Source organism: Hemiscyllium ocellatum, chromosome 12, assembly GCF_020745735.1.
Source record: "Hemiscyllium ocellatum isolate sHemOce1 chromosome 12, sHemOce1.pat.X.cur, whole genome shotgun sequence".
NCBI classification, from domain to species: Eukaryota; Metazoa; Chordata; class Chondrichthyes; order Orectolobiformes; family Hemiscylliidae; genus Hemiscyllium; species Hemiscyllium ocellatum.
The window spans coordinates 24,385,119-24,408,470 of record NC_083412.1 but is presented as its reverse complement, the minus strand read 5'-3'; the positions used below and the strand labels follow the sequence as shown (position 1 = coordinate 24,408,470).

At 45.7% G+C, this 23,352-nt stretch overlaps 1 protein-coding gene across 3 annotated transcripts in view; it reads right to left on the bottom strand.

The window, feature by feature from the left end:
- LOC132820983 (H(+)/Cl(-) exchange transporter 4) overlaps nt 1–23,352 on the bottom strand; it is an 84,129-nt gene that overhangs the window by 12,579 nt on the left and 48,198 nt on the right. For all 3 annotated transcript variants that reach the window (XM_060833416.1, XM_060833418.1, XM_060833417.1), the window contains exons 3-9: nt 21,122–21,221; nt 16,808–16,995; nt 14,129–14,251; nt 11,954–12,160; nt 9,407–9,487; nt 6,182–6,727; nt 5,240–5,426 (exon numbers count right to left, since the gene is read on the bottom strand). In XM_060833416.1, the coding sequence (XP_060689399.1) occupies nt 5,240–5,426; nt 6,182–6,727; nt 9,407–9,487; nt 11,954–12,160; nt 14,129–14,251; nt 16,808–16,995; nt 21,122–21,221 (1,432 nt within the window). The remainder of the gene's footprint in view (nt 1–5,239; nt 5,427–6,181; nt 6,728–9,406; nt 9,488–11,953; nt 12,161–14,128; nt 14,252–16,807; nt 16,996–21,121; nt 21,222–23,352) is intronic.

Genomic DNA, 23,352 nt, shown 5'->3' with positions numbered 1-23,352 from the left:
TTTACTTGCTGAAAATGTGTTGCTGGAAAAGCACAGCAGGTCAGGTAGCATCCAAGGAACAGGAAATTCGACGTTTCGGGCATCAGCCCTTCATCAGTTTTACTTGTCTGATTACCTTGCGATATTTAACTGTGTCAATTAAGATACATACGCTACATAAATGTGTGTTGTGTAATCCTCTCAAACTCTCACTTCTGAGCTGGAAGTAATTGAGTTCACACAGTATGCCTATCTCAATCCAAATTCGATACTGCATACTCTAGATGTATCTATTCCAATGCCCTCCTGACTAACGTTACACATCCTACCCTCCTGAGATTATCGAAAACACTACTGGCCTGTGTCTTAAACCACACCAAGTCATGCTCACCTCACCTCTGACCTTTGCCCTCACTGACAGGCACTGGCTCCCAGTCAAGTCATATTTTGGTTGGAACATCAGAACAGTACAGGCCCTTCGGCCCTCGATGTTATGCCGATGTTTGATCCTATTCTAAGATCAAACTAACCTACATACCCTTCATTTCACTATCATCCATGTGCTTATCCAAGAGTCGCTTAAATGTCCCTAATGTATCTGACTCTACTACCACTGCTGGCAGTGCATTCCACACACCCACCACACTCTGTGTAAAGAGCCAACCTCTGACATCTCCCCTCAACCGTTCTCACCCTTATTTTTACAACCCACCATGGCTCAGCCCTCCATATCTGGGTAATCTCTACCAGCCCCATATCCTCCAAGATATCACATAATTCTGAATCTTTCAGCACATGAATTTGAGTCTGCTAATCAGAGGCAGTGGCTTCAATTTCTTATGTCTCAATCTCTGGACTTCTCTCGGTGTTCCTCCCTTGCTTCCTTCATTTAAGACCCTCCTTATAACCTCTCATTCCGGTCAAGTTGTTGGCTTACTTTTCGGGTCCCGTGACCTTTCAGCACTGAAACAATAACCCTGATTTCTCTCCACAAATGCTGCCAGGCCTGCTGAGCTTTTCCAGCAAATTTCTGTTTTTGATTGTGATTTGCTGCATCTGCAGTTCTTTCAGTTTTTTATCTTGAATTCATGAGGTTTGACTCAGAAACAAGAGTGTCAGCACTGAGCCACGTCTGACTGCAACAACAACTTACAGCATCTTACCCTTACGAGAATTTTACAACAAAACATAACTCTGAGTCACTCATGTACACGGAGGTATAGATCAAATCACCAACAGCTTGAACAGAATGAGAGGTTTTAAGGAGGGTCTTAAATGCAGGAAGCAAGGGAGAGAGGCTAAGAGGGACACAGAGTGAAATCTCGAGATCGATGCAGAAGAAACTGAAGCAACTGCCTCTAATTAGCGGATTCAAATTCCCGGGCTGAAAGCTGAAAATATCTGTTTTTGCTGCTTCTGAATTCAAGGTTTTGGAGAAGTATCTCAGGCTGTCACTCCAACACACTAGAGGACAGCAACAAGCCCTTCGGCCCATCATGGCTGTGCCAACCATAATGCCATTCTAAACGAATCCCATCTGCCTGCACGTGATCTGTATCCTTCTAATTCCTGCCTGTTCATGTATCTGTCTATATGCCTCTTCAACACTGCAATAGTATCTGCTTTTACCACCTCCCCTGACAGCATGTTCCAGGCACCTACCATCTTCTGTGCAAAAAACTTTTCTCGTACATCTCCTTTAAACATTTTCCCATCATCTTTAACCTCTGCCCCCAATACTAACATTTCCACCCTGGGAAAAAGACTCTGACAATCCCCCCCCATCCATGTCTCCCATAATTTAATATACTCCAATCAAGTTATTTCACAGCCTCTGACACAATCCACGTTTGTCCAACCTTTCCTTATCACTAATGCACTCTGTTTTGCACCCTCTCCAAAACCTCCACATGGTGAGGTGACCAGAACTGCACACAATACTCCTAATGTGGCCTAACCAAAATTTAATACACTTCACTAGAGGGATTGTTCTCCTGTCAAAAGGTGCCATCTTCTCGATGAGACTCTGTGTTCAGTTAAAAGATTCCATTACATAGTCCCGAAGTGAAAAGAGGAGAGACCTCCCAGAATTCTGAGCAATATTTATCATTCAAACAGCACGATGAAAACAATTTATCTTCTTATTTCTGTCACTGCAGTTTGTGCATCGTGCTGTGGACAAACTGGTTACTGAGTTTAATCACGAAATAAAACTGATAACACTTCATACTTAACAGGATGGAACATGCCTTAAGATGGCCTGAGGACATATAATCCACTGCAACACAGCAAGGTCTTTATTTCAAAAATATCTCATTTATTTTGACTTCGTGATATTTACTTTCTCCTCCCGACCCACCCTCAGGCAACTACCTGTGTGGCTTCACAGAATCCCTACAGTGTGGAAACTGGCCATTTGGCCCATCAAATCCACACTGACCTTCCAAAGAGCATTCCATCCAAACCCACCATTCCCCGTGGCTCATCAACCTAGCCCACATATCCCTGAACACCACCGGGAATTTTAGCATGGCCAATCTACCTAATCTGCACGTCTTAGGGCTGTGGGTGGAAACCCATGCAGACACGGGGAGAACGTGCAAACTCCATACAGACAGTCACCCAAGGGTGGATTGAACCTGGTGCTGTGAGGCAGCAGTGTTAACCACTGAGCCACCATATCTCCCAGGTGGGAGGTTTGCACATTCCTCCTGCGTCTGCTTGGGTTTCCTCTGGTTGCTCTGGGTTCCTCCCACAGTCTAAAGATGCGGAGGTGATGGTCTAGTGGTGTTATCACTGGATTATTGACCCAGATAATGTTCTGGGAACCTGGGTTTGAATTCTGCCATGGTAGAATGGTGGAATTTGAATTTAATAAGTATCTGGATTTAAGAATCTAATGATGACCTTAAATTTATTGCCGATTGTTGGAAAAACTCACCTGGTTTACTAACATTCATTAGGGAAGGAAACTATCATCCTTACCTGGTCTGGCCTACCTGTGACTCCAGACCCACAACAATGTGGTTCACTGTTAACTGCCCAATGGGGAATAAATGCTGGCCTGGCCAGCCACACCCTCATCCCGTGAATGAATAATTTTCTAAAAATTGTCAAAAACATTAGTAAATTGGTCATACTAAATTGCCCATAGTGTCCAGGGATATGCAGATTAGGTGGATTAGCCATGGGAAATGCAAGGTTACAGGGACAGGGTAGGGGGATGGTTCTGGTTGGGACGCTCTTCGGAACGTCAGATGCGGACTCGGTGGATCAAATGGCTGCTTCCACGCTGTATAATTTTCCGCAACCATAGCTCAATTGGGATGGCTTGCAGCCATAAAGGACCTTTCACAACTTCATGAGGCCTCACTGCATGTTACAGCTGGTGAAGTATAGTCACTGCTGAAAAGTGGGAAACACTGCTGCCAGTTTGTGCACAACAAGCTCCCACAAACAGCAATGCAACAATGACTAGGAGAATCTGGGGTATTTCTTGTGATGTTGGTTGTTCGAGCCATAGAGATCTACAGCACACAGCGTGCCCACACCGGTCAAAGACAACTCCCTAACTATTCTAATCTCATTTTCCAGCAGAGCTTTGGCATCACAAGTGCACATTTAAATACTTTTTAAATATTATGAAGGTTTCTGTCTCTACTACCCTTACAGGCAGTGAATTCCCAATTCCAAACACCCTCTGGGTGAAAAAGCTTTTTCTCATTTCCAATTAAACTTCCTGCCTGAAATCTACACCCCCCCCCCCCTGGACACTGAACTCTCCATCAAGGGGAAAGGTTTCTTCCTGACTACCCTATCTACGCCCCTCATCATTTTAAACATTTCCATCATATCCCCACTCAGCCTCCTCCAGTCAAAATAAGACAATCCCAGTCTGTCCTGTCCAATCTCTCTTCATAACTGAAACTCTCCAGCCCAAGCAACATCCTGGGAAATCTCCTCTCCACCCTCTCAAGTGTTCATCACATTCCTCCTATATTGTGATATTCAGAACTGCTCACAGTATTCTAGCAGTGGCCTCATCAATGTTTTATACATTTTTTTCAGAACCTACCTGCTCTTCAACTCCAGAGCAGGGCTAATAAAGACATGATTTGGAGATGCCGGTGTTGGACTGAGGTGTACAAAGTTAAAAATCACACAACACCAGGTTATAATCCAACAGGTTTAATTGGAAGCACTAGCTTTCGGAGCGCTGCTCCACAGCCACCTGGTGAAGGAGCGGCACTCCAAAAGCTAGTGCTTCCAATTAAACCTGTTGGGACTATAACCTGGTGTTGTGTGCTTTTTAACTTAATAAAGACAAGTAACCCATATACCTTCTTAACCACTTTAACCACTGCCCTGATACCTTAAAGGACTTGGTCACATACATACAGAATGTTGGCCAGGGCACCGGGAGACCCCTACTTCTCTTCATCAAATTGTTTGAGGAGCTTGTAGGTACAGTTTGAGCTATACGGAGAGGCTGAACAGGCTAGGGCTGTTTTCCCTGGACCATCAGAGGCTGAGGGGTGACTTTATGAAGGTTTATAAAATCACGAGGGGCATGTATAGGGTAGGGGAGTCCAGAACTAGACGGCATAGGTTTAGGGTGAGAGGGGAAAGATTTAAAAGGGACCTAAGGGGCAACTTTTTCACGCAGAGGGTGGTACGCGTATGGAATGAGCTGCCAGAGGATGTGGTGAAGGCTGGTACAATTACAGCATTTAAAAGGCATTTGAATGGGTACATGAATAGGAAGGGTTTGGAGGGATATGGGCCAGGTGCTGGCAAATGGGACTGGACTAGTTTAGGATATCTGGTCAGCATGGACAAGTTGGACCAAAGCTCTGTTTCCATGCTGTACATCTCTATGACCTGAGAGAGGAAACAATGTCTTGGTTTAATAGCTCAACAGAAAGAAGCACTTCAGATATTATACTGTTTCCTCTGAGTTGGGTGGAGAATGTTTGCCTGGATTACTTGAGTAGGGACTTGAACCCACAACCTTCTGACTTGACCAACTGACATTCCATTAGGCAAGCTCCTGTATTTACTTGCCTGAAGGAAGACGTTGCTATAGTTGCAAAGTGTTTCCTGTCAACTCAAAGGTGCCACACATTTAGAACAGGTCAAGATTCAGAATGCTAACAAGAGATTCTAAAATACACGATGTTAAAGTCAGATGTAAGTCCACAGATGGTTGGCTTTGCTGAAGAGAGTGTCACTGGTCAATGGCAAATTGGGAATGACTCACCAAGGCATGCGGCAGCACCGACCATAGCATAGAGGCCTGGGGTGACACAGTCAGCACCAGGCCTGCACCAGCTCCTGAAGATGAACCAGTCATGGTGGTGATAGGCCATCTGCTCCACACCAATACCAACCATTCTGCCAGCTATGGCCCCGACAGCCATGCTCGGAATAAACAGCCCCGATGGGATCTGCAGAAACAATGAGGAGAAGAGAAGCTGACACATCCTTGCTGAGGGGTCAGTTAGCTGGACGGCTGGTTTACAACGCAGAGTGAGGCCAATAGTGTGGGTTCAATTCCCACACCGGCAGAGGTTACCACGAGAGACTCGCCTTCTCAACCTCTCCCCCTTCTTGACGTGGGGTAACCAATCATCCCTCTGTCTAACGAGACAACAGCCCTACAGTCCCACCTTTGCTTTGACCTCTGCTGGAAGGCTATTCTGTAAGGGGTTGTTAACACTGGATGCATTAGCAGTGTTCAACTCCCCTGTCAAGTCAGTCAGCAATGGAAATCAAGCCAATGTCTGTCACTTCTTCATGGTAACTAATATTGGTGCAGCAAATTACAAAGATAAAAGGCCAGGGACCTGGGTTCGATTCCACCTTCAGGTTACTACCAGTGTGGAGTGTGCGCGTGTGTCTGTGTGGGTTTCTTCCGGGTGCTCCAGTTTCCTCCCACAATCCAGAGGTGTGCAGGTTAGGGTGAATTTGCCGTGCTAAACTGCCCCACAGTGCCTGGGGATGTGCAGGCTGGGTTGGTTAGCCATGGGAATGAGGTAGAGGGGTGGGTTGCTCTTCGGAGGGTGGGTGTGTGGACTCAATGGGCCGCATGACCTGCCTCCACACTGTAGGGACTCTGTGAACACTAAACACACCGGGTTAATTTGTCCTCTGCCAATCAGGGTCACATGAGGTGGATTGGCCTGTTGCTGTTTGCCCTTACCTTCATGCCAAAAGTAAATATGGTGATGACAATTTTGAAGACCAGTGCGAGAGCTAGCTGCCAGATGGCGGCGTAGACCCCAGGCCCGGCCGGCCTGTCTGGGATGTCGTCCACCGGCCGAGTCATGTTGGGGTCATTGATGTAGTCACAGAGCTGTGAGGATTCGAGTGCGCCGCAGTCATTGAAGAGCTCCGAGATGAGCTCACTGGTACTCTGCCTGGTGTACTGATTCGGAAAGGCAAAGATGGCCGTGATGGCGGTCACCAGGATCACCTCCAGCACCGGATACCGTCCCAGCCTCGTGTTCTTGCGCTTCCGGCACCAGGCGATGTTGCCCCGGATGAACAGCGTTCCCCACAGGCCGCCGAATACCCCCAGCAGGATGAAGGGCACCAGCTCGGCCATGTACCAGGGAGTGTGGTACTCCACGTAAAACAGCACCAGCCGGCTGTTCCCAAACGGGTTGATGGAGCGCAGTGTGAAAGCAGCCACCAAAGCTGCAAAGAATGACCTCCACAGGGTCTTCAACGGGAAGTAGTAACTGACCTGAAAACAAACAGCAGAATCCACCCTTCAGAAACACATCTCTTCCATTTGACTTGCTTCACCAGATGACTCCTTCCCTGCTGTCTCCCACTAGCCTCCTCACAAAACCCTAAGATATTGCACGTGAATATCACGGAGCACTTTTAATAGTGCTTTATACTGGCTGACGGAGGGTAGTGTTGTTTCCTCTCTAACCCGGGGCGGCGATGTCAACTGTAACACCCCTGTACCAGCAGGGGGTCAGCAAGCCCAGCACCGTGAGAGTTAAAGCCAGCCTTCTACTGCCTCCTGAGACACCGTGGTGTTACACTGTGACTCACTCGCTGCCATTTCAAGACAGACCCCCCCAGATAGACAGAACCATCGCTTCCGTTTCCGCAGACGTTTCAGTTCATTGCCTGAAGAAAGCAGTAGAATAGCCCAGTGGCTTTGAGATTATAGAGCTGAATGGCCAAGGGGAGGAGGAAAACCAGTGACTGGGGAGCTGAGATGGAGGTGTGACCATAAGACATAGGAGCAGAAATTAAGCCTTTCAGCCCATCAAGTCTGCTGCACCATTCAATCATGGTAGATACGTTTCTCAACCCTATTCCCCTGTTTTCTCCCCTTTGATCCCTTTGATACTCAAGAACCTATCTATCTCCGTCTTAAATATACTCAATGAACTGAGTCCACAGCCTTCTGTGGCAATGAATTCCATAGATTAACCACTCCTTTGGAGACCTCTTGGCCTTTATCGCCATGACGATGACACACCTCTGGGTGGTAACAGATGTGCTTTCTGCTGGCCAGCTTGAAAGTTCAGGAAGTCACTTAGCGACCAAATGTTTAAGCCGACTGAACCGTAGATTGTTCCAAGGAGACCAGATTCTGACTGAAACATGAGATGCCAACATCTGTAAGGCTTAGGCCTGAAATCATCCGGGGGAAAGAAAACACAATCGGGGGGGGGGGGGGGTCATCTTTGACCATGGTACAAGACTGAGAACGGCTGGGGGTTCAAATGTATTCATGGGGACTACATTAAAATGGATGAAAGCTCTCCTCAAAAGCAGCAAGGCATAATACAAAGATTCTCAGTCAAATGGGACGATATCCGTGTTTGTGATCAGAAAGAATTAATGACGTTGACCCACTGGCACCAGCAAGGTCTGATGCAGGCAGCCAGTGCAGAGTTAGATCAGTTCAATCAGACTGCACTCTCGAAAAATATACAGACATCATCCTTAACGTCGGTGCTTCTGTGTCACTGGTGGATGTGAATCGATCAAGGGAATTACAGCCCTATTCCATTATTAATGTGTACAGAACGCCTCGGGATAACGGATGGACCCAGGGCTGTGGAATAACGTACGCTGTTTAGTTTTATTTAGGGCGATGTTGCATGCAAGAAGGAAATCACAAGCAGGAGACTATTTTGGGTCCAGGCCAGGAATTAACTCAGGAAAACACTGGTGATTGTGGAGTCACCTCACTGAGGCTGAATGGAGATCTCCTGCCCTTCTCGCTCTCCCATTCCTTCCAACAAGGGATCATATTGCTGTTTAATAGCTGGTACCTCACTAATGGCTCAGAGGTAGTGCAAGTGCTCGGCCAGTGCTCTTCTGTCAGTGAGAGCATCCCATTGGATTTCAAGTCAGTACTGGGGGGTAAGAGCTCAGCATCATGCTGTCTGGGTCACAGGGCGGTGTGGAGACAGTTCACCCCAAACCTGCAACCTCCACCATCCAGCAGGACAAGGGCAGAGGATACATGGGAACCTTCAAGCTCCTCTCCAAGCCACTCACCATCCTGCCTTGGAGACGTACCAGCGTTCCTTCACTGTCACTTAATCAAAATCCTGGAATTCCCTCCCTAAGGGCATTGTGGGTCAACCCACATCAGGTGGACAGCAGCGGTTCAAGAAGGCAGCTCACCCCCACCTTCTTCAGGGGCAACTAGGGACGGGCAATAAATGCTGGGCCCAGCCAGAGACACTCACACCTAATGGAATAGGGCCGTAATTCCCTTGATCAATTCACATCCACCAGTAACACAGAAGGACCAACGTGATTAGATTATATTAGATTACTTACAGTGTGGAAACAGGCCCTTCGGCCCAACAAGTCCACACCAGCCCGCCAAAGCGCAACCCACCCATACCCCTACATTTACCCCTTATCTAACACTACGGGCAATTTAGAATGGCCAATTCACCTGACCCGCACATCTTTGGACTATGGGAGGAAACCGGAGCACCCGGAGGAAACCCACGCAGACACGAGGAGAACGTGCAAACTCCACACAGTCAGTCGCCTGAGGTCTCTGGCGCTGTGAGGCAGCAGTGCCAACCACTGTGCCGCCGTGCCGCCCATGACATTAAGGATGATGCCTGTATATTTTTCGAGAGTGCAGTCTGATTGAACCAATCTAACTCTGCACTGGCTGCCTGCATCAGACCTTGCTGGTGCGAATGGGTCAATGTCATTAAGTCTTTCTGACCACAAACATGGATATCGTCCCATTTGATTGAGAATCTTTGTATTATGACTTGCTGCTTTTGAGAAGAGCTTTAATCCATTTTAATGCAGTCCCCATGAATTCCCATGTCGAAGTAATGGAATGCAACATTTTATTGTTCCTGCTTTTGTAGCCTACTGTAATGGTAATGCCGTGAATCAACGTGACATTGACATTTACCTCTTCCAAACTGAATAGTACGCCGCCGATGGGAGCACCGAATGCAACAGAGACCCCGGCAGCAGCAGCAGCTGACAGCACCTGGAAGGAAGAGGAATGTTTTGAGTTGTGTATCGCCCAGGTATTCCCACCATGATGAGAATCTCCCCGGTCATCAAACAAAAACAGAGAGCTGTCAATGCTGGGGATCCGAAACAACCACGCTCATTGCTGGCGAGACTCAAGAGTTAACGTTTCGAGTCCGGTGACCCTCCCTCAGAAATGTCAGCAGCTGGGAAAAGGTGCTAGTCAAAGTCAGGGGCCAGCGGGGAGGGGGAGTTGAGCGGACAGATAGAGAGGCAGAGATATGGAAGGGGCACGTAAACGAGGAGCTTATGGGTAGCAGGCCAGCACAGAAGAAAAGCAGAATAAGTCAGAATGAGTGCAAAGAGTGAGGAAATGGGTTAGCCATGCTGAATGCAACTGATAAAATGTGATAAAAAAAACTGTTCTGAGGAAGGGTCTCTCCACCCAAAACGATAACTCTGATTTCTCTCCACGGATGCTGCCAGACCTGCTGAGTTTCGCCAGCAAGCTCTGTTTTTGCTGTTGATATGATGTGATCATTGACCTAGGAATACGTGCAAATGGTGACTGTGCTAAAAGTAACCCATGTCATAACAGGACCGGGTGTGCAGTGGGGAATAAAATATGGAAGGATGGAATCAGGCTCTAAAGTTACTAACTCAGGTATTGAGTCCCAGAGGCTGCAAGGCCCCCAAGTGGAAAATGAGATGTTAGTCTTCAAGCTTGTGTTGAGGTTTGCAGAAAATTAGATGTGGTTCTTTAAGCTTATGCGGAGGCTGTCTGAAACACTGCAGCAGCCTGTGACAAAAATGTTGACATGGGAAATCTGTGGTGTGTTGAAGTGACAGGGGACTGGATGCTGTTAACCAGTCTGCATTCCATCTCCCCAATGTACAGGAGACCACATTATGAACAATGGATTCAGTACACAAGATTCAATGAAGTGCAGGTAACTCATTGCTTCACCTGGAAGGTATGTCAGGGGCGTTAGATGGTTACGAGGAAGGAGGTAAATGGGCAGGAGCTACATCTTTAGGATTGCATGGGAAGGGGTCTTGAGAGTGTGAGGAAATGTTGGGGATGGAGGCATGTCCCAAAGGGAACAGTCCCTGCGGAATGCTGACAGGGGTAGGGAGGGGAATGTGTGTCTAGTCGTGGCATCTCGTTGGAGACGGAAATGATGGAAATGGACGCTTACTATATTTTTGGATGCAGAGGCTGGTGGTGCTGATAAGTTAGGATCAGAGGTATCTTCTCATTGACGTGGGAGGGAAGGGAAGGGGGAAGGACAGAAGTGCAGGAGATCGGTCAACTATGGATAAGTGCAGGAGATCGGTCAATTATGGATATAAGGATCTTGTCAACCGTGGTAGCAGGTAATTCACGATTGAGGAAAAAAAGGTTAACATTTCTGAGCCCCCTCCCGCAAGGACGTTGGCACATTCAGAACAGATACAACAGAGGTGGTGGACTCTGGGAGAATGGAATGGACTCCATACAGGAAGCAGAGTGTGAAGATATGTAGACCGTGGGAGTCAGTGAGCTTGGAACATATATCGACGGTCAGTCTATTCCCAGAAAAGGAAATAGAGACGTCCAGGAAGGGACGGGAGGAGTCAGAGACAGACGAGGTAAAGCTGAGGGCAAGGTGGGGATTGGAAGCAAAATTGGTCATTTTTCCCAATTCCAGACAAGAGAGGGAAGCAGCACCAATGATGTAACTGCGGAGAGGAAATGTTGCACAGACGTGATTGGGGCTCCAGTGGGTATCCATGGCCACCCCCCCGGGCCTCAAGAAAGTGCGAGTGGGTTAAAGGTGAAGAGAATTGGAGAGCTTATGGCCAAAATGGCTGAGGGCACAGCCCTCAGCAATTGGGAAGAATTCATCGCTGTCTCCACAATCTCTTGTGTCTGACATTCAACAAAGAATTCAGGTCCCAATTGTCAGAAGTCCATCTTTTTCCATTTCATTTCTTGGTGGAAACTCTCTCGCCCAAAAGCCGATGGGTCTGAATTGCTGGATTAAGAATTGGCATCTTCGTTGGACAGAATTCCTGTTGGGGGCAAGGGTCATCCAGAGATCTGGACTAATGTATAAAAGAAATGGGGGCAGAAAGAGCTGAAGAAACCGGCATCCGCGGAGAGAGCAACAGAGTTTAAGTTTCAAGGCCAGGGTGACCCCTGCCAAGTTTCTGTATTACATGTGTTCCCGATCTCCAGCGTCAGCTTTTGGTAGGGCAAATGGAGTTGAGGTCGAAAACTGAGGGGCTGAACAGTCTACCCCTAGTTTGCCTTCCATGCCATGGCATTCGCAAAATCGGGAAACCGTTCTTTCAACCCCCTCGGCACTTCGGAGCTGGATTCAGAGTTTTTAAAGGTTGTCTCCAATCTTGAATTTAATGCTGAAGCCCTCAGGTCAATACCTCATCCAGTTTATTTATTAACAGCCATATCCTCATAATCGATTGAGCAACCACATACCTCTCTCCTCTTCCCTTCATTCTTACTGTACTTGGAAAACAAGCAGCAGAACAGGTTGCCACAGCAACACGCTACATGAACCAAAGGCCCTTCCTTCCCCAGGCTTAGTCCCGAAGATACAGCCAAAACCAGCGTTACTGTTTTAATCAGTAAGGTCCATTTGCCCAGATAGCCTCTGATAATGAAGCCACTCAGGATGGTCTTGATCTAAAAGGAGGGAAAAAAAAGAGTTAAGTCGATTAAAAGGGAGTTAAAGGTGTTAACAGCTTTCTCTGAAACACAGCACAAGTAAACCCCGATGGGAAAGTCTTTACAAACAAATATTCATTTCTAAATTCTTAGCTTTCATTAAAAGCTGATTTTAAGACATATCAGTAGCACGTGTCATTGTGTTCCTGTATTGGTGGGCTGAACATTACACCCCTCCGAGACTCCCTTCCAGTACGTCCCTCAATCCACTCAGTTATTGGCGGCTGTGCCTTCAATCATTTTGGCCGTAAACTCTCAATTCACATTTCAAACTCCCTCCACTTCTAAAAGACCTTGAAGCACTGAATGCCAATCAATGTATCCAAGTTCCTGGTCAACTGTCCTAATTCCTTTTTCTGTAGCCTTAGATGTATTATACTCCTGCAATGTCACTTGTGATGTTGTGCCCTGGTTAAGGGTGCTTTACAAATTCAGGTTGGTATAATTGTTTCACTCGAGAGACAGAGAGATTTAAAGATTGTGTTTGTTTTCATTCCGATAGAGAGGGACTGTAGTGTGGTGTCCAAAAGAGAGCACAAGGCAGATTTATTGGGACAAGTACAATGGACTGAATGGCCAGCTTCTATACTGCATGAATTTAACGCAGGGACTGAGTTTACCCCAATACTTTGGGGCATGATTGAGCTTCCAAGGTGATTTAACCCACATTTAATGCAAGGCCACCAGCCCCAAGAGTGTGGTGCTGGAAAATCACAGCTGGTCAGACAGCATCCGAGGAGCAGGAAAATCGACGTTTCAGGCATAAGCCCTTCATCAGGAATGAGGCTTGTGGGCCAGTGGGGCTGAGGGATAAATGGGATGGGGATGGGGCCGGTGGGGAAGGTAGCTGTACCTGGGATAGGTAGATGAAGGTGGGGGGGTGATGGTGATAGGTCAGAGAGGAGGGTGGAGTGGATAGTTGGAAAGGAAGATGGACAGGGAGGACAGGTCAAGAGGGTGGTGCTGAGTTGGAAGGTTGGATCTGGGATAAGGTGGGGGGAGGGGATCTGAGGAAACTGGTGAAAGCCACATTGATCCCGTGTGGTTGGAGGGTCCCAAGGTGGAAGATGAGGTGCTCTTCCTTCAGGTGTCGGGTGGTTAGGATTTGGCGCTGGAGAAGGCCCAGGACTTGCATGTCCTCAGCGGAGTGGGAGGGGGAGTTAACGTGATCAGCCACGGGACGGTGGGGTTGGTTGGTGTGGGTGTCCCAGAGATGTTCTCTGAAACGATCTGCAAGTTGGCTGCTCTCCAGAGCTCCTGCTCTAGTCTATTCCCTTTCCCCCCAGAAGCCTGTCCCTGCACGCAGGGAACAGAGCTAAAACACAGAGGTCCTGATATTAAGGTTGGTCACTAACTCCCATTATCAAGTGAATACACCATTATCTGGAGTGAAGGGGTCGGGATACAAGGTCAATTCAGTGTCAAAGTAAATTTATTCCACCGAGGGGGCTTGAGATTGTGTGTGGGTTAGTGACTGAGGCAGGGAAACAGGAATGGCTGACATAGCTGTTTGTCAGGAAAAGAGCCTGCCCCGTGGAGGGAGATTAAATACCAACAGGCACTGTACAAGCTGCCTACACCCCTGTTGACATCTCTACACAATACGATCGGTTGAATGATTTACCACGTGTTAACGACCTGAACACCAGCAACTTAGGATGCGAATCTCCCAAGTTCAGGAAGGAGAAATTCAAACGATGAGTAAAACCCAGCTTCTGTCACTGTCTCAGCAGCAGCAGTACATACATGAGCCCGTTGTACAACAACAGCCTCCGATCAGATGTGTTGCGAAGCATTACATTCATAATCTTCAACAGCCTTGCAGAGACCCAGTGCAGGATATTTTCTCAGTCAATGGGTAGGGTGATAGGTTTTATTATGAAGAAACTGTGATTGTAACATCAAACTCTTTGGACTGGGACTTACCTCAGGAATTCCAGAGCCGCATGCATAGGGTGCAAACATTTTGACCAGTGACACTCCCAGGAATGCGAAGATCAAAGCCCAAAGAACGTATATAAGGTAGTTCAGGATATATGCACTGGCACCCTAAGGAGAACAATACAGACGAGGGAGCTTGTAATTAACATAAAGTTTCCAATGTCCAGTACATGGCATGCTAAAGCTTTCATTGGTATGTGTCACACCAAAACACGGCAATCCCTAAAATGGAAACATCCATTCACCATCCTGGAATTAACAATGATACACAATAGTTGTTGACTAGTTGTGCCAGCCAACCTCAAAACCAGACCCAGGCGCAAACCCTGTCAGCCCAGGCGTATTAAATCCAGGCTGACACGCATGTATGCAGTGAAAGAGTGCTGCACTATCTGCGATTCCACCCGCTATTTGAAATGTTAAACCAATATCACAATGCTCGGCTGTACTTCTGAAGCCTCAGTTATCTCAGAAGGGATTTCCGAGTTCACAGTTTGACTGTTTAAAAGGTGCTATTAAAAGATTAGCTGCCTCTCTCTAATCATACATTTGGAGCCATGTTTTAGCAAAATGGATCAGTCCATGTTCTGACTGGAAAGACTTCACTAGCTAACAAAATATCAGGGCCCTGATATTTATCTCTGGTGGCAAATATATCAATAAATCATTGCACTGTCAGCTCCTTTGAATAATAAGTTATGCTTCTACTCACTGTGTTGCTGTAAATGATTAGTCTGATACAATTAACTTGCCAAGTCAGTGCCTGTTATGGATTCTCACTTCCTTGCAGACTAATACACTCCACTCTCAGACTTGAGTGTGCCAATGCTGAAGTAGCCTAGACCCTACACTCTGGAAAATCCATTCAAATCCTCTCCATTTCTATTACTGCTATGAATTTACCTGTTTTGATCACCCAATACTTCCTAAGTGGCTTACTGTGAATTTTGTTTAAAATGTTGTGAAGCGCACTGGGACATTTTGAGAGAGTTCTTCATGGGTGCTGCATTAGAAGCATTTTCCTTCTGTTGAGACTTTAAACTGAGCTATTCATGTAGATGAATGTTATGGGACTGTCCTCAGAACAGCACAGAGTTCTCCCAGCATCCTGATTAACATTTCTCCCTTATTGCAGCTGCAAACAAAAAACAGACTACTTTACATGCTGGTCTTGGGGCAGCTACACTGAAGTAAGTGGATTCCACGTTTGCCTGCATTAGTTAACCCAGAATAATTATTTATGTTTTCAATGTCTCCAGGATGTTTCTGAGAAACGTGATGAGGTGTAAATGCCTACCCGCATTGGTGCAGAAATCTCTGAAGGTATCCCAGGGCAGGTTGGGAAATTGGTTAAAATGACATAACAGTCTCATGTTTTATAAAGAGAAGCCTATGTAGAATTGAAGGCAATCGTGTTGAACTAATAGAGAACCCTGGTTTGGTGTCAGCTAAATCACTTTGCCCATTCCTGGGCATTACACCCTGGGAAGGATGCTGGACCTTCCACACCTCCCCCCGCTCCCCATTTTAGGGACAGTGTATAAAAGAAGGTGAGAAGGAATACCTCCGTGAGGGAGGAGTTATGCAGATAGATTGGAAAAGCTCTGAATGGGTCCCTCTGTGAGTTGGTGGTTGAGAATGGAACTGAGGATGATCATAACAGGTATGATGTCATTAAACTGCAGGGCAGACCTGATGGGGTAAGTTACCTACTCCTACTCCTGAGCTGGACTGTTTTGGACCTGATAGGGCGGCACGGTGGCTCAGTGGTTAGCACTGCTGCCTCACAGCACCAGGTACGTGGGTTCAATTCCCACCTTGGCGACTGACTGTGTGGAGTTTGCACGTTCTCCCCGTGTCTGCGTGGGTTTCCTCCGGGTGCTCTGGTTTCCTCCCACAGTCCAAAGATGTGCAGGTCAGGTGAATTGGCCTATTGTGTCAGGTGCATTAGTTAGGGGTAAATAGAGGGTGGGGGGATGAGTCTGGGTGGGTTACTATTCAGAGGGTTGGTGTGGACTTGTTGGGCTGCAGGGCCTGTTTCCATACTGTAGGGAATCTGAATGACTGATTCTTTGGAATATCGTCACTACAGGAGAGACAGGAAGTGAGCTGTTCTCATCGGTTCCCAGATAACAGGATAAGAATTCCAGGGGGCTTTACTATTGTATAGTCTAGTTATTGGTTGGCTGGGGCAGAGTGCTGGGCAGGATTACTACCACGATGAAGGGCTTTTGCCCGAAACTTTGATTCTCCTGCTCCTCGGATGCTGCCTGACCTCCTGCGCTTTTCCAACACCACACTCTCGACTCTAATCTCCAGCATCTGCAGTCCTCACTTTTACCTACCAGTGGTAATCTCAACTGTGGAATAAACAAGTGGAAAAATAATCCAACAAATGGAAACTGGGGCCGCAGTCAAGTTGTATGGTGTCCGATTCAGCAGAATTGGGAATTTCGACAGCGAGTTACATCTCAAGAATGGCTCTGGCATATTGTGCTAAGTTTTAAAACTCACTAATCAAAGGTCCACAAAGGTGTCTTACAGCAGGGGGCAGTGACGCATTGTAACTTTGGATTGGACTGCATAATTATCGAGAACCAGCCACATCTGCAACTGGCAGCATTTCCGAGCCCCAGGGACAAACGGAGCCCTGCAATTCCTTACCTCTGGCTGGCCGGCCAAAAGCTCCGACCATGATTTCCACTGAGGACATTTGTCCCTATCCTCAAAGGTTGTCTCGTTGGATGTCCAGCAGCACTGTTCATGACTGAACCAGAATCCGGCCAAACAGACCCCCTCCTTCAGGTCTGTCATCCAGTCGACAGCCAGATCGATCACCCCAGCCAACGTCCCTAAAACCATGAGACACAGTGTTAAAGCCAGCAATGACAAACTCATTCCACTTGCTGATAGTTGCAACAGCTATTATCACTTCTGATGGAGAGCAGTTTGCACGTTTGAGACAACTATTTATAGTCGAGAGTCACCCAATCCTTTTGCAGGGTTGGGACAAAAATGTTCGAAGTCTATATGTCACACTAAACTTTCAACCTCTCTGGGATTGCCAAGGTTTCCTAGATAGCACCTCTAACCTCTACAACTTCACTTATCTGGAAGGACATGGGAAGCAAAAGGCAACACGGCCATCTCCAAATCAAGCACCATCCAAATGGGGGAAATGCAGCAAGCATTCTTTCATTGTTGCTAGGTAAGAAACCTGGAACTCAATCTCTGAACAAGCGCAATTAGGAATGGGCAACAAATGTTAGCCTTGCAAAAGATTTTTAACCAACACATGAGACCAAGAATTAAGATAAGCCAAAGAACCACCAATTATTTTTAATTATTAAAATGCAATTGGGACTGAACAGATGAAAACAGAAGATGGCCTTTTGCCAATTTCGAGGTCATTGGTGCACACACCAGAACATCCACAAGAAAGCTCACACAAGAGCACAAAATGTTTGAAAGAAAATGACTGTCCAGTAAGAAATTTAAATCTTATTTAAAATGAGTCTTGTTAAAACACTAGAAAAGGGAGCATGTAAAAGGATACAGAGAAAGGGCATTAACTTGGACTGTGATAGCCCCAGTTGAGGGTAAGCACAGAGACAATTTAACAGTGCCTTCACCGGTGCTATCATTTCTAGCAATTTTTGCAAGTCTCCAAGCCACTGTTAAAGGTCAAATTTTCTGACAGGGGCAAAATACTGCAGGCCCTCGAAGTCTGAAACTAAAAATATTCAGCAGATCCAGGCAGCACCTGTAGAGGCAGAAGCAGAGGTAATGGGTTGGGTTTTCATTATCAAGGCAAGGGTTCACGAACTTGTCAGGCCTGCCTTAATTAAAACTATCCCCGGTGTGGGTGATTTTCACTCCAGTCAGGGAATTAAGACGGAGAGACAGAGAGGGAGAGGGAGACAGAGAGGGAGAGGGAGACAGAGAGGGAGAGGGAGACAGAGAGGGAGACAGAGAGAGAAGGCTGGAGAGGGGGAGGTCATGGGGGTGGGTTAGAACTGACTTGTGCTGATTAGAATACCTGCCTTGGTTTACAGGAACTTCTGTTTCACACGTTGTTAAACCCTCTGACTCTCAACCCTCACTTCCATCCACTCCTATGGTTTCTCATACCCTCCCATGCCAACTCAATGCCAATATATTCCCGCACCAACAATCGAAGCTATCTCATAACTTCATGTTAATTTGATAGTCACTCAACTAGTATCTACCTCATATGGCAGTGATAAAGAATAAACTTCTAACAACCTAACACAGCTCCCACATGACGGTAGAAAAACACACTTATTTTTGTGAATTCAAAGCTTTTTCAATCTCAAATAGTTAATCATTTATAAAATTAAATAAATTTCTATTCAGTCGCCAAATCCAAGACAACAAATCCTTTCATAAAATCTTTAAACTATCAATTAAACAGTAAACACAGAACCTTTAATAGGTTTTACAGAGGAACCTCGATTTTCAGAATATCAATGATCTGAATTTCAGATTATCCGAAGAAGATCTCAAGATCCCACAAAAATGTGACATCCGAGAGGTAAGTGTATTCGGATTACCTGTACTGAAGGACTTGTGATAAGGCTGGCAAAAGCAAAGAAACACAAGCACCTCAAGCATCAGCGACTGGATAGTTTTTAGGTAAGGGTTAGTTACACATCCCTTTTGCAAAAGTAAGTGTTTTATAGTATTCCTGTCACTTATCGGGCCGTTCATATAAAGAAATGACCAAGAATGTAAACACATGCGTGACGCAGTGCTTCTATCCTTCTAGCGTGACACTGAATTCATGGAAACCGACAAATGCTCTTGCAAGCCATTTGGGACCTTGTTTAATGTTGGGATTTAATATACAGTATTTCTGTGAAGGTAAGGGTTTAACCTTTCTCAGTTTAACCTGCAATTTGCAGAATGCAAAGATTCATTTGTTTAAATGGCAGACTCATTAGAATTGTAGATTTAAACAAATTCTCCGGTAGAACACAGTGTTAGATCAGTATGGTTTCCCCTGTTTAACGTAAAATCGATTATCCGTATAATCAATTATCTGAATGAAATAGTGCCCGCCCATCTCGTTCGGATAATCGAGGTTTCTCTGTATTTTGAAATGCAGCCAAGCATTCATAATGACAACTGTAACCAACTAATGCGGGAGATTGCAGCGGGTCAGAGAGAGAGAGAGAGAGAGAGAGAGAGAGCAAACTAACGTTTCAAGTCTTGATGACTCGTCAGATTCATCGGAGCTGCGATTGTCAGCATTTTTTTGCCTTCAGTACAGATCCCAGCATCTGCACTAATTTACTCCTACATTCAAAGTGTCAATTTCCTTTGGGAAATATCAACAACAGCTCAACTGAAGTTGCCAGCTGATGTGTCACTTTTTATTTCTAACTACACCAGCTGATCACAGCAGTCCAGCAGGCAATATTTTTCACACTCACTAACAGCAGCAGTCTGTTTTTGTCAGTCTTAAAAGAGTGGGGCAATTTAAAACCTTCAAATTATGACACCCAAATAAATTTTATTGGTCAAAAAATGAGGGTGAACTCAGCACTGAGTTTTGAGACTTCCATTTCATCCTTGTTACCTCCAGATGCATTTACTTGTGTCGCTTGATGGTGACAGACAGATAAGTTCTGAAAACCAAGTGAGGTCCAGCTCAGTTATTTAGCAAACACTCTCTGAGTACTGGCTGCTCTGAGTGACAGAGGGTGGTAGTGGAGGGTTGCTTTTCAGCCTGGAGGCCTGTGACCAGTGGAGTGCCACAAGGATCTATGCTGTGTCCACTGTTTTTCGTCATTTACATAAATGATTTGGATGTGAGCATAAGAGGTATAGTTAGTAAGTTTGCAAATGACACCAAAATTGAAGGTGAAGTGGATACTGAAGAAGGTTACCTCAGATTACAACAGGATCTGGACCAGGTTGGCCAATGGGCTGAGGAGTGGCAGATGGAGTTTAATTTAGATAAATGCAAGGTGCTGCATTTTGGAAAAGCAAATCAGAGCAGGACTTATACACTTAATGGTAAGGTCCCAGGGAGCGTTGCTGAACAAAGAGACCTTGGAGTGCAGGTTCATAGCTCCTTGAAAGTAGAGTCACAGGTAGATAGGATAGTGAAGAAGATGTTTGGTATGGTTTCCTTTACTGGTCAGAGTATTGAGTACAGGAGTTGGGAGATCATGTTGCGGTTGTACAGGGCATTGGTTAGGCCACTTTTGGAATATTGTGTGCAATCCTGGTCTCCTTCCTATCAGAAGGATGTTGTGAAAGTTGAAGTGTTCAGAAAGGATTTCTAAGGATGTTGCCAGGGTTTGAGCTACAGGGATAGGCTGAACAGGCTGGGGCTGTCGGAGGCTGAGCGCGGAGGCTGAGCGGTGACCTCATAGAGGTTTATTAAATCACGAGGGGCATGGATAGGATAAATAGACAAAGTCTTTTCCCTGGGGTGGGGGAGTCCAGTACTAGAGGGCATAGCTTTAGAGTGAGAGGGGAAAGATAGAAAAGGGACCTAAGAGGCAACTTTTTCACACAGAGGGTGGTGTATGTGTGGAAAGAGCTGCCAGAGGAAGTGGTGGAGACTGATACAATTACAACATTTAAAAGGCATCTGGATGGGTATATGAATGGGAAGGGTTTGGAGGGATATAGGCCGGGTGCTGGCAGGTGGGACTAGATTGGGTTGGGATATCTGGTTGACGTGGATGAGTTGAACCGAAGAGTCTGTTTCTGTGCTGTACATCTCTCTGATTCTATTAACAGAGTAACAGCCTGGAGAGTGTACAAAAAAAGGACAGGTTGGAAAACACCATCAAGTAGGCCCATATTCATGACAGTTGAGGAATGGTGACTGGATTCTTCCCCTATCCCACCCAAAGCCTCAGATACTCACGATCAGTTGAGGTGATCACATCAACTGTTTGAACAATATGCTTTCAGGATCATTCTACTGTGAAACCATACCTGCCAGGAGTCCAATCAGCAACATCACTACCCATCCCGACCAGGCATCCAACAAGCCCTTGATACGTTCCCATAGCGACTCCTTACTGCGGCTTGTGATCTGAAAATAGAGGCAGGTTATGTTTCAATCATTCTAATTATAGCACCTTCCCCTGCTTTTATGGTAATTGCACTGCATTAACTACAATTAATGTCAGTGTTGCCTCATTTCATTGTGAAGTTTATGCATGTTCGTGATCTGAAAACCATTTATCAATGGCAAAGGATAACGTTTCAGGCATCAGGCTTGTTTCTAGTTAGATGCATCCTCCTCCTGAGTCAGGAAGTGGTAGGGTTCTGGCCTAGCTCCAGAGAACTAGGAGTTTCAGTTTCAGTTCAGTGCTAAGCAATGCACTGTTGGAGGGGCTGCCATTCAGTTAATATGCTAATCCTCTTGACTGTATGTTAAAGACCCCTTAGCATCATTTCAAGTAACAACACCGACATTCTCCTCTGTGTCTATTTTCCCCTCAACCATCCTACTAAAACACACCACTGATTGTGGGAACTTGCTGTACACAAACTGGCTGCTGTATGTCTGGAAGGATCTGAAAGGGTTAATACACAACTGTGTGCATTAAGCACTCTCTGCCACATAGAGGAGACAGACAAGGCTTGGTCCTCCCCACAATTTTTATTGTAATGTGGAGCTGAGTAGCTGAAGAGACGCAATAAACTCCATCTTGTTGACTCTCCAAGACCCACACTGAGAAGATCATGGGTGAGGGCACATGTAACGGCTATCATATTGCCTACATTACAACAGTGATTGCATTCAAAAGTATTGTTCAGAACAGGCTGCAAAGTACTTTGGGAAACCTTGAGGTTTTCAAAGGCGTTGATTAATTTATTTCTTCCTTTTCCTTTCCTCCTTTGATTTCTCTCCAGAAGTAGATTAACATACAAGTCTTTGGTCAGTTCCGAACTAATTGTTCGGCTCATATAAATTACAAGAGAATGCAGACACACAGTGATACCCGGTCTTGCAGGAATACTAACACTGTTACTCTGCACCAAGATGTTCAATGATTGAAAAAAGATCCTGGGTTAAAGTTAGCAGATTAGCTGATCCTTGCCCACATCTGATCCAAAGAGTAGAGATACTTTGTGATAGTGACTTCTCTCTTTATATCTTTAGACCAACTAACACATGGATGCATGAAAAGGAAAGGGATATGGGCCAAGGACAGGCAGGTGGGACTAGTTCAGTTTGGGATTATGGTCAGCATGGACTGGTTGGACCAAAGGGTCTGATTCCATGCTGTATGACTCTGTGACTGTGACTGGGACTATAACAGAGGATGAGAGACCTTACCCTTGCTCTATCACACTCGAGTATTACCTCTTATACACTTCTCATCAGTTCTGAGCACGGCTGTCAACAATTAGAAGTATTTTGTTTTTATTCTGGTTATCACTGGCTAGGCCAGCATTTATTGCTCATCTCCATTTGCCCAGAGGTCGGTTAGGGGTCAACCACGTTGCTATCGACCTGTAGTCACCTACAGGCCAGGGCAGGTATGGATGGTGGTTCCTTCCCTAATTAGTGAACAGGACATTAGTGAACTAGATGTTTCTTGTATGGTCACCATTAGACTCCTAATTCCAGACTTTAACTGAATTTAATTTCCACCATCTATCACAGCAGCATTTGAACCGAGGTCTCCAGAAGTCTAGGGATAATACCACAAGGTCATCACCTTCCCCTATTTCTTAACTTAAACAAATCATTTCCATATTACTGTCTCTATTAAAACAAAAGTGATGTATGGATACAGGATATCTTCACATGTAGAACTGTTAGTACCCCCTCATCTTCTCCTTTTCCTTAAAAAAAGATTCTTCTCCGTCTTGGCATGATTACAATCTTCAACTAAGTTACACTGTAAATATAAAACAATGGGTACATTCAAAATGTGCACTTTCTGGACATAGGACAATCATGAGAATTATAGCCAGTTTTCATCCATTTAAAACATTAGCTTTAGTGTAACAGTGTCTTGATAAGAAGCAACAGAGTTGCTTTCATGCAATCACTTGAGAAAGTAATGCATTAATATTGGGGAGACAACTAGGGGGCATTATTACTTCACAGACTTGATATCCTCACATTGACTGGTGAACGTACATTAATAATAGAATCCTTGAAAAAGCAGGGAATGTCTATTCGCAGCACCTTATCAGAAGCCACC